General features: G+C 32.8%; 1 protein-coding gene across 3 annotated transcripts; it reads left to right on the plus strand.

Annotated features, from left to right (window-relative positions):
- Window positions 1-910: 910 nt before the first annotated feature.
- LOC149529501 (putative inactive purple acid phosphatase 24) lies at window positions 911-7,198 on the plus strand. 3 transcript variants are annotated; one of them, XM_089808709.1, is made up of 13 exons: window positions 911-1,324; window positions 2,345-2,432; window positions 3,492-3,758; window positions 3,861-3,969; window positions 4,240-4,357; window positions 4,471-4,603; window positions 4,978-5,156; window positions 5,259-5,445; window positions 5,789-5,856; window positions 6,159-6,258; window positions 6,393-6,581; window positions 6,682-6,762; window positions 6,864-7,198. In XM_089808709.1, exons 1-13 carry the CDS (start codon window positions 972-974, stop codon window positions 6,933-6,935), a joined length of 1,944 nt encoding a protein of 647 aa, XP_089664835.1. In that variant the 5' UTR covers window positions 911-971; the 3' UTR covers window positions 6,936-7,198. The 3 variants fall into 3 exon arrangements, 2 of the variants coding, with proteins under 2 accessions (XP_089664835.1, XP_089664836.1); XM_089808710.1 differs by lacking the exon at window positions 911-1,324 and adding an exon at window positions 1,854-1,877; XR_016358455.1 differs by lacking the exon at window positions 6,864-7,198 and having other exon boundaries at window positions 6,385-6,581.
- Window positions 7,199-17,142: the final 9,944 nt, after the last annotated feature.

Here is a 17,142-nt window from a genome sequence, read left to right on the forward strand (position 1 = left end):
CAAAATTATTTTGTTCAATGATCATATGATTTTTTTCATAATAAAAATAGAATTATTTATAATTCTTCTCTAATAAAATATTAAATTACTATAATAATCAAGGGGTTATAGTTCAATTAGTTGAAACAATTAAAGAGGATAATGATATGTGACAAGGTTTAAACTTCTAGACTTGTGATTTTCCTTAAGTTTGACATGTGGATGATGGCTTCCCAACAATACTCTTACACCTTCTAATCAAGAGATGCTCTTGAGTATAGTTTTTACAATTGAATGACTTTAAAGAACTTTTTTTTTTAATACAAAATATAGACTTGCTATAATTACCAAGTGGTTATAGTTCAATTGGTTGAAAAGAACTTAAGATGATGATGATATGTCATAAGCTTGAAACTTCTAGATGTGCTTGTCATTTAGGTGTGACATTTCAATGATGACTTTGATGAGCAAAACTCTTACACATGTCTACATAGTCAAGAAATGTTCTTAGATCATATTTGACATATGAATTACTTTATAAATATGATAAACAAGACCACATAATTACACAATTCAGAGACAGTTATAATTTCAAAATTTACTGTTTATTATCCTAATCTATTATATAAATATAAAGATGTCAACATCTATATAATAATATACGTGTTCTAGAAAAAAATCTATATGACAATCTGTTAGAAAAGGCTATGAAAATATATTATATATAGTTGAAAAGAGTGATCCAAAAGCTTCCGGAGAAACGAATCTCATACAAGGTTTGCTCAATGTGAAAAGGTTATGACAAGAGCTGTTGAAAACCAACACGTAACTCTCAACATTACATAGACGTAAGACCACTTGGTTTTTCAAACCAGCCCCTACATTATATAACAACAACAGAGCCATTGTGTAAGAAAACAATTGAATTTTTTATGATCTATTTTAAATTTTCCCATCGCTCCGCAGAAGAGAAATCAAAACCTTGAGCAGCCATGGCAGCTTGCTTTGAGAGATTATTCATTTCTCACGGGTATTCATTTGCCCGTGTAATTTCAATAGCTCTCCTATTTATATGTTGTGATATAATTCAACTATGCAGCGGATCATCCATAGTATTTAATACAACCTTGAGCAAATCTAGTGAGAACGAGTATTGCAGAGAAGGATTCAGATGTATTAACAGAAGGGGTTTACGTCAGTGTGGGGAACAAAATCCATATTTACATATAAATTTGAGCACGCAGGGGCCTCTCCTTGATGAGGAATTTGTTACAGTGACAATCGATGGCATGTTGAATCCCAAAGATGATGATTGGGTCGCCTTAATTTCGCCTGCAAATGCCAAGTATGCTTCTCTTATCAACATCTGTGTTAAAGATTATATATTTCTGCTCTTGTTAACAGTTATTATCATTCAAACAGATATCCAATTTATTAACAGAAGATGTCAACCATATTTCAACTTAGTCGGCAGACTTTCAGGCAAACGCAATTGGCAGGCGAAAAACAGTCAATACCCAAGTATCATTTATTAATATTTTTGAGTTTTTGCCTTTTTCACTACTATACCAGAAGGGCAACAACTGTCATTTTATGCTACAAGAGTAATAGGAAATTATGGTAGGAAACTCTGTAAATTGCTTAGTTAGAATCAAATCCATCTAAAATTCAAGGAGTAAGGAATTCAAGAAGTCTCTGATCTCGATTTTCTTTTAGGATAAGTAGAAATCTCGCTGCATTGAAATCCACTCTCAGTATAATTGACATTTGTCCGTGGATTTCTAATGAATTTAGATATTGTCGGGCAGGTCAAGGTTCACACATAATCTACAGTAATATCGGATCTGTAGGCATCGATTCATCTACTTTTTCAAGGTGGCTCTGCCTACTATGAACTGGTAGGGATTCCAAATTTGCAATTACATTGCTTTTGTATTCATGTTCAGCTATACCAAAGCATCACATGATGATCAAGTGATTGGTGATTTAGTTACCAACCATTGATGATCAAGTGGGCTTTCCTTCCGCGCTTCATCAAAGAAAGACACCTACAAAAGAGACTACAATTTAATTTAAGTTGAGTCTGGAAAGAGTAGAAACCATAATTTAATGGGTCATCACACGACATAAACTAAACTCCATTAACAAGAAACATTTGAAAGTAAAGCAATTTTGTTTGGCATACCATTTTTTAGGTGATCGTCTCATTTCCGTTGGTTGAGAATGATATCATTTTCGAAATGTCTATTTCTGAATTTGTCTGATTTATACAACTCTTATAGACATATTTCTTAGAGAGAATATCTCTTGGTATATTGTGGATATTCTTTTGTTCTGACGATAGAGAATTAATAATGTGAAACAGAGTAACGGATTGTCCTCTGAATGACGTGCTCTATGTGGAAACAGGAGATGTGGCATCCCATCCTCTTTTATGCCATTACCCCGTGAAGGTAACCTCAATATGCTAGTTTAATATTATTTTATTTTTTCTCATTAGTTGAATCATATCTTCATTTCTAGTTCAATTTATTTGACAATGTTGAATTGACTCACTTCGGAAAAAAAAAAAAACAAAAATTGACAATATTTTATTGACTCTTGATTAATTGCCGCTCTATTAAGATGCCCATTTAGGAATTTATTAACTCCTAGAATTGTGATGTTAAATTTATAAATTATAAATTGTATAAAATGGGCAGGTCTAATATTAAATTGTATTTATCTATTGATTTAATAGTATATATGTTGTATTTTGAGGGTTGTACTAATTGTTTGAATGGATTCATTTAAATAAAATCATCTTAATTTTGATTTATATGAATGGTGAACTAAAATCGTATAATTAAATGGGTTCTATGTTAAAAGTAAGTGCAGTTTCATATGAGTCATTAGATAAGATTTAAATATATTATAAGCTTTGATTTGGATAGGTGGCCCTTCTTGAATCATATAATTAATAGATATATCTTACTAGAAAAGTCACCCGGGTTTGAAATGATCCAATGAATTTGTCTTGAACTACAAAATAGAGAATTTGACTCCATTAGATGATTCAGTTTAAATCACATTAATAAGATCCTCTTGAAAAATAAGACATAAACTGTTAGATTCTACTTAAACTATTTTAACTTTTCACTTCATTTAATTGTTCAATAAAGTCTCTAAGAAACTAGACTTAATAGCACTTTTAAATTTTAATTTATAAATAGGAGGGAGCTTACAATGCATCAGTAAATTGTGAGTCTCTCATTGGAGAGGTGTTGTGTTCCAATATGGAAATTTAATCACATAATTTTTTTTTAAAGTAATAATTTATAAATAATATATTTTCAAATCATACCTTTTTCACCTTTTATTATGATTAAGATTGATTGGTATACGTCATTCTCAAGATAAACACTCTGATTAAAGCAGCCCAACAGTTAAAATCCTTCCTTGTTGCAATATACGTTTTTAAAAAAATTGGAGCTGGCTGAGTTGTAAATAACTGAATTGTATGGTTGTTACAGTCCCAATTCATGAAGAACGACCCTTCCTATCTATCATGCAATAAAAGCAGGTGTGAGAAGAAAACAGGAGATGATTGTACGGTGGAGACCTGCAGTGGGTCCTTATCATTTCACATTGTAAACATCCGCACGCACATTGAGTTTGTTGTATTCCGAGGTGGCTATGATGTTCCTTGCATCCTTAACTCTTCAAAGCCTCTCATGTTTTCCAACCCAAATATGCCTCTTCACGCTCACATTTCCACCACAGATTCTACAGGGACTTCGGTATGTGGCCCTAATTAAGCACTAGTTATTCATTAAATTTATATAGATTCAAAGTATTAGTCATATAAAATCTTCAATTAACATCCTTCTATTTTATTTTAGATGAAAGTGACATGGATCAGTGGAAGCAATGACGATCAATATCTACACTATGCATCTGGGAAGACTTCCAAGTCCGTTGTTACTACCTTCACTCAAGCTGATATGTGTGGTAACTTCTTTTTTCTCATTTGGATAGTTCTTCATATATCAAATTAATTTGAATTATTTCTTATTCTGATTTTCATTCAATTTGATTATATGAGTTTTGATGAAATTGGAGGATTTTTTTTTGTTTGTCTTTTCTAGCTCTCTAAGATCATGGAAACTGATCTAAAATGTTGGAGAAATCTTCAAACAAGTATTATAGACCATAAAAAATGTTTGACAATATATAATTATAAATTTAATGAAAAAATAGCACACTTTGTTGTTGTTCTAGGTGGCGGTTTAACTCCAAGCCCAGCCACAGATTTTGGGTGGCACGATCCTGGATATATTCACACAGCTTTAATGAATGCTCTTCTTCCCTCTCGCAAATATACTTACACATATGGAAGGTGTAAATTTTTCTAAACTACTTGAATATCAGACACAGATTTTTAATTTTTTAATTTTTTGCATTGTAATGGATGTGAGAAATTCTAGTTTTCTGAAATCTCAATGCCTCCAGTGATAATGTGGGGTGGAGTGATCCAGTACAATTTTCCACCCCTCCAGAAGCAGGTGCAAGCCACATCAAATTTCTGGCATTTGGGGACATGGGAAAAGCTCCTCTTGATGCATCTGATGAACATTATATTCAGGTATATATTTTTTGGACATGGTATAAAATGTATTGTTGATCAAATTTCAAAAAATTGAAAATACAATAGATTTTTTTGAATTTTTCAACATTTGTTCTTCATCATCTACATGTTTTGTAAATAAAAAAAGTGAAAAATTTGAAAAAAAAATCATTATATTTCTTTCTGAAAATCTTTAAAAAAAAAGTTTTGACTTTTTTAAAAACATTATGCCTGAAGGATAGTCGAGCCTATTCTTTCAAATAGATCCCAAATATATTTTATTTTCACAAAACTTATAAATTTGTTTTGCATTTTTCCCCCATGTTCTATACTAAAACCCCAATTAGTAGTTTCTATGAAAGGTTAATGATGGGCAGTGGAATAATTTGTAGCCAGGGTCACTGGGAGTTATAAAGGCGATGACAGAAGAAGAAGACGTGGATTCTGTGTTTCATATTGGAGATATCAGCTATGCAACTGGGTTTCTAGTTGAGTGGGATTTCTTCCTCCATATGATCTCCCCACTTGCTTCCCGTGTGTCTTACATGACTGCCATTGGCAACCACGAAAGGTTATTAATACTTCATTAACTTATGAATTCTATGATTTCCATGTCTTTCACATAGAATGGGCTTCAAAAGAGAAGTGATTAATTGTTTAATTTCATATTCAGAGACTTTCCGGGGAGTAAATCAATATATGAGAGCACAGACTCTGGTGGAGAATGTGGTGTTGCTTATGAGAGATATTTCCCTATGCCAACACAAACAGAGGACAAACCGTGGTACTCAGTCAGTCAAGGCCCAGTGCATTTCACTGTTATATCCACAGAGCATGATTGGAGTACAGGTAGTGAACAGGTATAATATTCTCATTTTTTCATTTGATGGTAATAGCTGGCTGAAGTCAGATTAAATATTTATTGTAATTAATTATTGTTATTAATATATAGTTGAGTTCAACTAGATTTCTTGAATAAGAAGTTCATAATTTATCATTGTGTTATAGACTCTTGCTTATTTTCATTTATTTACTTAATGTCTTCATAATTTTAATTTTCTATTTACTTTCCTTATTTTAATGTCTATTTCCTCTCTTTATTTTGATGATGAATGTTGAAGTGATCTGAATTATTGATATAAGCAATCAGCTATCTTAATATTATTTCAATTTGTACTTTTTTCTGTTTGAATTGGATTTCAGTATGCATGGATCGAGCAAGACTTGACTTCTGTGGACCGCAAGCAAACACCCTGGCTTGTTTTCACAGGGTAACATATCACTCCATTGATGTTCTCTTCATTTTCTTAAACAAAGTACTTGCTCTCCCTCATCAAACATAAGAATTACTAATTATTGATTCCCCCCGGCTCCCCGTTTTTTTCAAAAAGTTGGTGGTGTAAATAATATTCACAAGTTTTGAATCATTTTATGATCCATTATTGTGATGCAGTGAGTAATATAATGAATGAATATTATCTAATACAGTGATACTTAAATTTAGTTTTTGTTTAATTTTTTTTAACAAAATCGCTGTAATGAAAATAATGGTATTTGGCTTGCATAACAACAGGCATAGACCCATGTATTCGAGTATAAAGGAAGGATTGATACACAATAATGTTGATACCAAATTTGTTGCAGCCATTGAACCACTTCTTCCCAAGTACCAGGTATGATTAACATCAAACATTGATCACTATTGATCCCTTACTATATTCCGATGCATAATAAATACTGATTTTAATAAAGGATTTTTTTCTCTCTCGATTGAGCTTAATGAGAAGAAGGCATTAAAGTTTCACAGGTGGATTTGGCGCTGTGGGGTCATGTTCACAACTATGAGAGAACATGTGCTCTGTATAATAATAACTGCAAAGCTCTTCCTGACAAGGACGTGGACGGAGTGGATGTTTACGAGAGCATGAATTACAGCGCACCCGTTCATGTCGTTATTGGGATGGCTGGATTTTCTCTCGATCAATTTGAGTCTAATGTGAGAAACTACTATAATCAAATCTGAATTGCACTAAATCGTAAAATAGATGAATAAATTTACAATCTTTATTAATAATTGTTGGATTTAAAATATGCAGCCATCAAAGTGGAGTTTGGTACGTTTCTCCGAGTTTGGGTATTCTCGAGTGAATGCCACAACACATGAATTGCTGTTCGAGGTGAATTAGAGTTTCATATTCTGCAAAAATCACTGTTTGGGTTAAACTATTTATAATCTCCTTCTTTCTGATTTTCGTTTTTTCTGTTTGATTTTTTGCAGTTTGTAAATTCTGGCACACGACAAGTGAGAGATAAGTTCAAGATAAGGAAGCAATCATCATCTTCTGGATAGACGTTTTTTTTAAAATTTCTTTGTAGCTTTCAACAACCTTTCGAAAGAATTCAGAAAATAATAATAAAATTTGCGTGTGGGGCTTAATTCCGTTGAGTGTAATTTATCTGGGCATTTAATAAAGTCGCTCAACACAAATTATATTCAAAGCTCCCTTACAGATGCGTTTGACAGTATGACCTTCCATGTTAAAACAATACGTGTGGCACTTTGTCAGGCTATTTTGTCCAGAAGACAATGAAAGCTTCTAGAAGATACTTTTATATCTTGTAGATTTTACTTTTTGTTTTTCATCGTGTTCGATATTCAAGTACGGTGGCCTATAATCGTGGGGCAGCAGCCATTGACAACGAGATAATCATTTGGGAGTTAAAAAAGTTAATTTTGTTGATACATGTGAATAAATTTCCAGAGAAATGTGGCTTATGTTTATTATTGGACAATGAAAAATTTAAGTGTGTGGATAGAAAAACACTTTTGTCATATTTAAGTCAACTACTTTTCATATTAATCAAAATATATTTGAATAGATGTTGGGTTGTGTTTATTATTATTGGATATTACTTTTTTTTATATAAATTTCAGATTTTGACATGAAATTTTATATTATGTTGTTCATAGCGAGTTGCGAATTATTAAATAATTTAACTTTTCTATTAGGAGTTTTAAAATAATTTGTAATTTATTTTATTCAATTTTTTTGGTCGGTAACATAAAATATTTAATTAATATAAAGTCATAATATATTTAATTTGGCTTCATTCTTATATTTCCAAATGTTCCACAGAATGAAGGATGAAAGAATATGCCAAAGAAGGTTAGAATCTTTTTTTAAACCATATATATAGCCAGAGATAATATCAAAGATATAGATATCCTTAGTAATAGAGAAGTTGAACATAAGCCAAATTTCTTTAGCAAAGGTACAATAAAAATAAATATGTCTCATATTTCCAAAACTCTGCATATAGAACAAATGTCAAAGCCAGTATTCAAATTTCTAATAGGGAGCTTATCAAGAAGGAGCTGCCATTTAAAACACTTAATCTTGGGAGGGATAGGAGACTTCCACAAACTATCAAAGGTTTTTTGCCAATCCGAGCTGCTAAAACTGCAGTACCAGATTTTGTTAACATGATCAGTCATGACATTATCAGAATTAAGAAATCTATAAATTTCTTTAGCCTTAATCTTGGTCAGCAAGGTACCATCCTGCCATCTGAAGGAGAGATAATGATGTGAATCCACATCAGCATCATAGGGGAGATTCAGCGAGGCACAAGCATTATTAATGAGATTGTAGGTTCTGATTTGAGAGGCAGGAAGATCAAATTTAATGGATAACTCATGCTAGCTTATAAGAGTATTATGATCTAGGAGATCCATCATGTATTTTATTCCTTTAGAGTTCCAAGCTCTCGCAGAGCAACCTTTGGTAAGGGCAAGAGGTTTATCAAGGTAGGTGAGGTTCCACCAGATAGAGCGTTCCCCATGAATGAAATAATGGTGGTCAAAGTTGGTGTTATCAATGCACTTTTGAACTATCTCCAAGCCCTCCAAATGGATCTAAAAACCTAGGTCCCTTGGACAGAAACAACAAATTGACCAACCACGAAATCACAGAAGGGAAGGCCCTTCCACGATTTAGCACGTTTACGAGCACCACATTGTATGTTATTTCTAATAAGGACCTTCCAAGGCTCGTCACCCTCAAAGCCCTGAAAGATCCATTTGGAGGCAAGAGCAATACCCTGAAGTCTAAGATCTTTAAGACCGAGGCCACCAAGTTTTTTTTCCAAATGGCACCATCTCCATTTCACAAGGTGGGATTTTCTTTTACCTCTACCATCCGACCAAAGGTAGTTACGGATAGCCTTTTGAACTTCAAAAATCTGATAGTTAGAGGAGTAATAGATACTATAAGAGGATAATATTTTTTGATAGACTTGAACCCTTCTAGAAAGAGAGAGAGTCTTATGGTTCCACTTATTAAACTTACTAAGAATCTTGTCCTTGACCCATCCCCACATATCTTTGAGAGAGGGGGCAACCAAGAAAGGGATACCAAGATATCTAACAATCTTGTTAGGTCCACCCCAAGCGAAACCAAACTGGCCCAGCTAGTCAGGAGGGTCAGTTTTCAAGCTGAGCATAATAGATTTAGAAGTAGAGATACGAGCACCAGACATATGTCCAAAGAGTTCAAGTTTTTGTTTAAGACTTTGGATGTTATGTTGTGAAAGCTCCAAGAACAAAGATGTATCATTAGCAAATTGCATATTCAATAGTTTAGAACTATTAGGAAGGGTAATCCCATGAACTCTAAGAGAGAGGGAGTTATCACGAAGGAGGTAAAACAGAGCATCAAAAGCAATAACAAATAGAGCAGGAGTAAGAGGGCATCCTTGCCTGATAGATTGTGAAAGTTTAATGGGTTTAGAGTAAGTTCCATTGATATCAAGAAGAGCAGAGGCATTGGCAAGCAATAATTTAACATAGCTACAAAAGATAGGAGGGAAACCAAAGGCAGTTAACATCTTGATAACAAAGTCCCATTCAACCCTATCATAGGCCTTCTCAAAGTCCAGAAGTAACATAGCAACTTCTTGATTAGTCGATTTAGCCCATTCCATAGCTTCCCAACTAGTGATAAGGTTCTCCAAAATGTATCTACCCTTAATGAATCTTGTTTGGGTAGGGCAGATAAATTTAGGAAGCACCTTCTCAACTCTAGTGGCAAGGGCCTTAGCAAGAATCTTATAAGAAACATTAAGAAGGGTAATGGGTCGCCAATTTTTTATCAAGGCCTTGTCACCAGATTTGGGAATAATTTTTATAATGCCAGTATTGATCGAGGGTCCCAAGGAACCATTTTCATAAGCTTCAGTGTATAAATTATATAAGTCCTGAGTGATCCAATCAATATTGGTTTTATAAAACTCAGCAAGGAGCCTGTCAAGGGTCGAAGCCTTATAATCTTTGAGAGTGCATATTTAGTAAATATGATGTTATTTAAATTAAAAATTATTAATAATCTAATTTTTTCACATAAGATTATATTTTAAATATCCACTTTTAACTATTTTTTTTCTTTTCTTATTTATTTAAAAAATAATTATTTGTGATCTCCACATTAGATTATCTTGTGATCTCTATTTATTAAACTTTTGATTTTTTAAATTGATTTAGGGTTTATTTTTTAAATTACCTTAAATTATTTTTCTATATTAGTTTAGCTTTTTCTTTAAATATTGTTTTTTTCAATTTCTATAATTTATTTAGTCAATGGAATATTAGTTAGAGATGTTGCTATCTTTCAAATTTTTTTTGTATTTTTCTTATTAATTTTTCGTAATAAATTTTTTGATGGGTCTTTTTAAAAAATGATTTTTGTTTCATATTTGATTAATTGAATTTAATTGTAAAATCTTGAAATTATTGGACATGTTTCTTAAGCAATATTCAAATTTCCTAAATATTGTAAATTTTATATCTATGTTTTAATCTTCAACTTTTTTACTTTTGTATTTTCATTTTTAAAAAACTTATATTTACATTATTTAATGTTCATTCTACATTTTTCTTTTAAATCTCATCTCCTATCGGCACACTCGTTGCATGTACAAAAGCATGCAATTGCTAATATATTTAATTTTGTCTTTTCACAAGCAAAGGTATGCAAGTCAATGTAGGTTGATTGTACATGTGTGTAAAAATGGTATCGTCAAACATAGTTTGATTGTTTAGTGGTAGAAGATTGTATGGATGTAATATATCATAGAAAGTGAGTTTTAATTCATGGGTCAAATGATCTTTCCATTTTAAAAATGGTATCAATGTATTATATCATATAAATGAGTTTGAAAACTTTTTATGGTTTCGCTATTTATGTATCAAACGTATCTCACTATCTCGTGTATTTTACAAAATTGTATAAATTTATTTGGAATAAGAACATTTCTATGATTTGACGGTAATTTTATATGATGATAAAGTTAAAGAAAATTAATTTTAAATATAATATTATTTAATTAGGAAATGTGTGATTATTGACCTTTTAATTGATAAGGAGAAATAATTGGAATTGATAATAAATAACTAGTATGTTAAACAATTTGTGATTGTGTACAATATAATAGTAGTATAAGATTTTTTTAATTTTGATTATTTTTTTCTTAATTTCTTAATTGCTTATTCTTGATCAAATCCCCTAAAATCTATTTATTTGATTATAACCTATGGTTTGACCACCTTATCCTAGGTCTCTTATTTAATTAAAATAATATGCTTCCTTTTAATCAAATAAAAATCCCCACTCATCTCTGATCCTAAGTTACACACACAAAAGCATTTCCCTTATTTAAAAATAAAAGAAATGACATTTTTGTCCCACACGGAGGACAAAAGTCAACTCTTCATCACAATTGGTGGAAATGCTTGTGCACATGGATCACTCCTACTTTCAAACGCCACCCTTGATCATAGGCATCTTGCCTCATGATCTCTAACATCCATTTCTCTTTAAAAGGGAGAGCTCTCTCCACACTTCACAACTCCACTCTTTTACTAACGTTATGTTGCAGGATTGAAGATCTCATACTTGTGGAGCTCCTCTTCTTCTATCTTCTATTCTTCATTCTTCATGTTTCTCATTCATTCTAGTTTCTCTTCATGCTTATAGCTTAAAACATCTAGTCTAAATAGGGGTTGTAATGATTATTTTTTAGTTTAGCTTGCATTTTACTTTCTCTCATTTAGCTTTCATTTGCATTACCTTCATTCTAGATTCTTGGATATTGGCACTCATTTCCTCTACTCTTTGAATTTCTCATTCTACGATGCACTTTGCAAGGGTTGCATAACTTGGTTCATTTGAGAGCCACCATACTATTATTTTTCACCTTTGTACAACATAGATAGATAGTTATAAGACACATCTTGAGATTCTCTCTTTCATGAGTATTCTCAAGTATAATGGTTTATAGAAATGACACTTTTTGTATACACATTTTTGGTGCCCACCATGGGGCTAGAACCAATTTTCTAGCTCCATTTTCTTTCTTGCGTTTTAGTTTCATTTCTCATTTTTTATTTTTTTATAGCGTCATATTAGATCTAATCAAGTGATATTGCAAGTTTCTCACTTTTTTTTTAAGGTTAAACCTTGTGCAGATTCGTTTGCACACGAAAATTCTATATTTTTAAAGATTTGACCATATCTCCTAAACTGCTTGGATTTCGGTTCTAAAATTTTATTTATAGGTTGGTGATGCATCTTTAATGTCTCAGTTCATTTTTTAGATCATTTTGAGTTAATATGTGTTAGTGATAATTTTTTCTTTGTTTTCATAAAAAAGACATTTTTGGTCACAAATTAACACATTTTTCAAAAAAAATTACATTTTCAAAAAGGTTTTTAAATTATATATGGTGGTTTTTCTTTATGTTTTAAATTTAGAGGTCCTATTAGGGCTCAATAACTTGATTTGAAAGATCTAGTATGTTTTGACAAAATGGGTCCCTAGGGCACAAATTGAGAGATATTGCTAAATTTCTTGCATTTTTGTAAATCTATCTAGTTTTTAGTTGGGGTATCTTCTTTGCATTTCTATTTTTGGAGCCCAAATAATAGAAACCAAATCATATCTCGTTGACTAGGTCAAAATCAAAGAGTAAAAATGAGAACATTTGTGATTAGCTTGCACTTTCTTTGCATACACTTCGTTGACAGATAACTTAATTTTTTTGGGTAACTAATCAATTTACTTGGTTATTATGCCCTAACCTTGGTTTTTTTGTAGGGAGTTTCTCATTTCATTGTTAAAAAAATGGTTGTCAAAGATAAAATATGCAAAAAGGGCTACTAACACTTGTTTGCAGGGTTACCCATGCAAATAAAACAATAAATCAAAAAGTGTTTTTGTGCTTTAGTTCTTTTTATGTGTGGAATTTAATTAGTTTTTTTTTTATTGTAGGCACATAATTACTTACTTAATTTTTTCACTTGGTAGTAAAGTATGCTCTTCACCTTTTGCGTCAATCAGAAATCTTGACCCATTTGATATGCCAAGTTGGAGTAAGGGGTACATGAACATTTATTAGTGTGTTTGGGGGAAGCAATTGGAATCGGAGAGTATGCTCGTCACCCTTGAGGTGAATCATAAATCTTAAACTCCAAAAGTGGATCCATTTTGTTTAGTCTAGAATCCTTTAGCAAGCCTACTCTTGAGAGATCAAGAGGAATGACTCAAGTGGGGACAAGTGAACATGGCTCTTCAAAGACAATTTAATCTCAAGGCTATCAATGACACAAAACCTTGGTACACATAGTTCTTATCTTCATCTAGTAAGATTACTTGTGGGATTGAGACCATGAGGAAATCACTAGACAAGAATGCTTAAGGTATTCTTGTGCTCGCAAGGTCCGTTACTTGCCGCAAGGTAAGGACACCTGTATTGGGAGCAAGAGGAGTACTATGAATGGAAGCCCTTTCTAAACACCACATAATTAGAAGCTACCATTGTTTACTACTCAACATCTTGGTTCAAGGATTGATCTTAGTGGATTACCTAGATCACCCCAAGACTTTATACTCACCATGTGTGTCCCTTTGGTTGTGTCATTGACATTTCCACGATAAAGCCAACATCTATTGTGTAAGACCACTTTGTGTGAGGTGAGGGGGCATCAAGTGTGGGTCAAGTTGCTGAGTAATGAACTGTGACCTTAGGTAGTTTTGCTTGGAATGTGTCTTCACATGTGAAAAGACCCGTGAAAATATTTTAAACATACACATGATGATAGTTCTAGGGATTTCTTTTGAGACCTCACATATGGTTGTATCATGAAAGGTTTCTATGTCCCATGCTTGATTTTCTTAAGACAACTCCATGTGTCACATCTTTCTTTTGAAAATTAAACTTGATATGCTATGAAATTTGTTAACCAAGTCAAAACACCAAGTCCAAACATGTTTTCTTGTGTTTCTTACTAGGGGGAGTTTCCTCATTTGAATTTTCTTTTCTATGTCTCTACCATTTGAAATTTCTTAAAATGGCTCTTTTGTCTAGCTTCTCTTGGTCTCTTCCACTTTCTTGGTCCATGCCAGCATACTAGGACCTTCTTTTTGGTTGAAAATGTTACCTTGATCTCTTGAATTCACTCTTTTTTTGGGAATGTTTTTCACTTGTCATCTCTCTTGCTCTATCTACTTGGCTAATTGGGCTTCTTTCCTAGTTCTTGACTTTAGTCGCTAGTGGCATAAGTGGCTTGAACACCCTACTTAACAAATCACTCTCTCTATCTCATCAAGTTAGCACTCTACCTTTCTAGCTTGGACATCAAGATATCTTGTGTTACCTTAGCCTCTTTCATATTTGGCTTCTTGTCTACAACTATGTAATTCAAACCTTGTGCTACCAAATCTCAACCAAGTCTAGATGATATGAAGTTGCTTAATCTCTTTAGGGAATTGCAATCCCTATACACTCAACACAATAAACTTGAAGAGAACCATGACCCCACTTACCTTAGTTCCAGTAAGGGCATGATAAAAACATACTCTAGGTTTGAGAAAATGATAGAGGACCAAATGCCATCATCATCCAATTCTCTTTCTAGTCCTGTATATGCACATAAGTCACCTTCTTTAAGGTCATCCTCTTCTTCTAGGTCTATGTATTCCACTCAAAGACATCAATTGTATTCATCTTCTAGATCTCGAGAGCTCTTTAGAGAGAAAGAGAATGATATCTCCTTTGAGCCTATGCCAACATTTCATGATAAACCTATATTTGACCAATACGATGAAGACATGGATGCATGTTATTCACTTGAGAAACCAAAAGAAGATCTAGGCATACTTTTGAGAGGACTTTTACTCTCTTGGAATATTCTTATGCTAACATTTTGAAAACACTTCTTGGCACCAATTTCATCATGATGCCTAAGTCTAGCTCATGTGGTAACCCATTCTTAGATATATATTGTGCTTATCATTGACATAATGAACATAGTAATTCAATTTTCATTGAGTTGAAACATAAAATTCAAGATCTTATTGATGATGGGATTGTTGATACCTTTAGTGACTCATGTGATGAGGATACTTCTCTTGAGAAAGATCATTTTGATGAACCTATGTTTAGTGGTGGTATCTGTGACACCCCTACTTCTTCCAACACTCATGAACCTCTCAAAACTTCAAAGCTTTCCAACATGACTCCATCAAATAAAGAACCTAATGCTTTTCACGTACCCTAGATACCTATCCTTAAGGGTTACCTCTAAAAGAAACTCAAGCTAATCTTCACTTGGCTGGAAATGCTTTCCATGCTACTAAGCCTAAATATCCTCAACTTTCATGCAATGGTATGCCTACTATGCCCACTTCATCTAATCACCCATTACCTCTAAACAAGAGCCTATCATGCAAACCCCATATTTTCCCATGTCCTTAGAAGTGGCTCCACATCAAGAGGATTCTCAAAAAGATAAAGCTAAAAATGTCAAGAAAGATCAAGGTCAAGAACCCTTTCATCTCCTTCAAGAGGTCATTCTTCCTTATTCAATTTCTTATCCACCTCCTAAGTATGATGAAGACATCACTTCCACTATTTCCATTGAACTTACTGAAAATTATGAGAAAAATTCTATTCCTATGCTATCCAAAGCTACTTGTTAAGATCAAAGTGTCTCCTCATGTTCTACTTCTCCATATCCACCTCAAAACTATGCTAAAGCTTCAAATGCTCATATCAAAGATGTTTCTCCTATCAAAGCTACTCATGAGTGTATTGATGGCCTTTTCCATGTTGCTCACTCTAAAGATGTTGATATCCCTACTCACTATCCATTTGCATCTCCCAAATCTATCCTTGGTCCTTGTCCATCTAAGCTAAAGTCTTCTAACTTTCCATCTATATTGGGACCTTATGTTCCTTTATCTCCTATGTTCACTCCTACCTTAAATCTCCTAGCCCTCCTATCATACCTCAAGATTAACAAGGACAATCATCCTTGACAAATCTTCATTCATATATCCATCTAAGCCCTCCATATAAGCCTCATTCATCCACAAATCCCAAGTCTTTTAGAAGTAATTTGGATGGTCGACTTAAGAACAAACACAAGAATCCATTTACAAATGAATATCACCATGTCTCATCTAATCAACATGTGAATGATAAGAAAGAAATAATATTCAAGAGACCACAAAGGTCCACTACCCAAAGATCTAAATCAAAGAAAATATGGGTTCCTAAATCCATCATTGAAGAAATGCATTCTAAAGAATTCCAAGGAAAATAAAATCTAAAGCTATATAGATTCCCAAGTCACTGTTGAAAGACTTGAATATTGAATATAAATATAAGTTGAAAGTCATGCTTCCAAAGGCTTCCACTCCATTTTCTTCCAAAAATCTTCCTCAAAAGCTTTCGAAGGCTTCCACCCCATCTTCTTCTAAAATTCTCCTACCACCTCATAAATCTAAACCTCAATCTATTTCTTCCATAATTGCTCCATCATTCCAAAACCCTCCAAAATCTATGTCAATAATGATCTTCTCCACTTTGTCACCTACCCTTATGCCATATTTTAAAAGTTGTACTTACCTACTATCCATGTATCTACAATCCTTTAAAGACATGTAATGCCTCGCTAAGGGATCCAAAGAATTTTACTAAGTTTGCCAAACAATTTTTTATTTTTTTTTAAACATGAAAGATAAAACCATTCATAACATTTGCGGACGCAATAGTAACAATTCAAATGAAAATAAACATAACATATATACATAACATGCTACATTCTTTAAAGATCCCTTAACGTTGTATCACATCTAAATTAACTATTCATCTAACATCACATCCTTATGAAATAATAATGATACATCCAATGTAATTAAACAATATACAAGTGTCCTTTTGTAATTATATTTTAGTTTAGCTCAATCATCCACTGCACATATCACAGGGTATGAAAAGCTTAAAAGAATAAACATCCAAGTAAATAAAGTACATCATCATCATCTAATATTAATCCATAATGCATTAACATAAATGAAACCACATATCATACATGTTACATCATCACAAAAGATATAAACATCCATCACAAAAGATAACCATATATCACAAACATAAATAACTAAGTGCATGGTTCCTCCCAACCATAAATGGCATCATTAGACCATTGTGGATTCTA

This window comes from Cupressus sempervirens, chromosome 11, assembly GCF_028749045.1.
Source record: "Cupressus sempervirens isolate cs-2001-9-10 chromosome 11, ASM2874904v1, whole genome shotgun sequence".
Taxonomy (NCBI): Eukaryota; Viridiplantae; Streptophyta; class Pinopsida; order Cupressales; family Cupressaceae; genus Cupressus; species Cupressus sempervirens.

Bases quoted from the DNA above. Each gene is read 5' to 3' on its own strand.
- LOC149529501 (XM_089808709.1), top strand. From the start codon at position 972: ATGGCAGCTTGCTTTGAGAGATTATTCATTTCTCACGGGTATTCATTT. The intron at 4,358-4,470 runs GTGTAAATTTTT...CAATGCCTCCAG, and splicing joins TATACTTACACATATGGAAG to TGATAATGTGGGGTGGAGTG. The intron at 5,157-5,258 runs GTTATTAATACT...TTTCATATTCAG, and splicing joins GCCATTGGCAACCACGAAAG to AGACTTTCCGGGGAGTAAAT.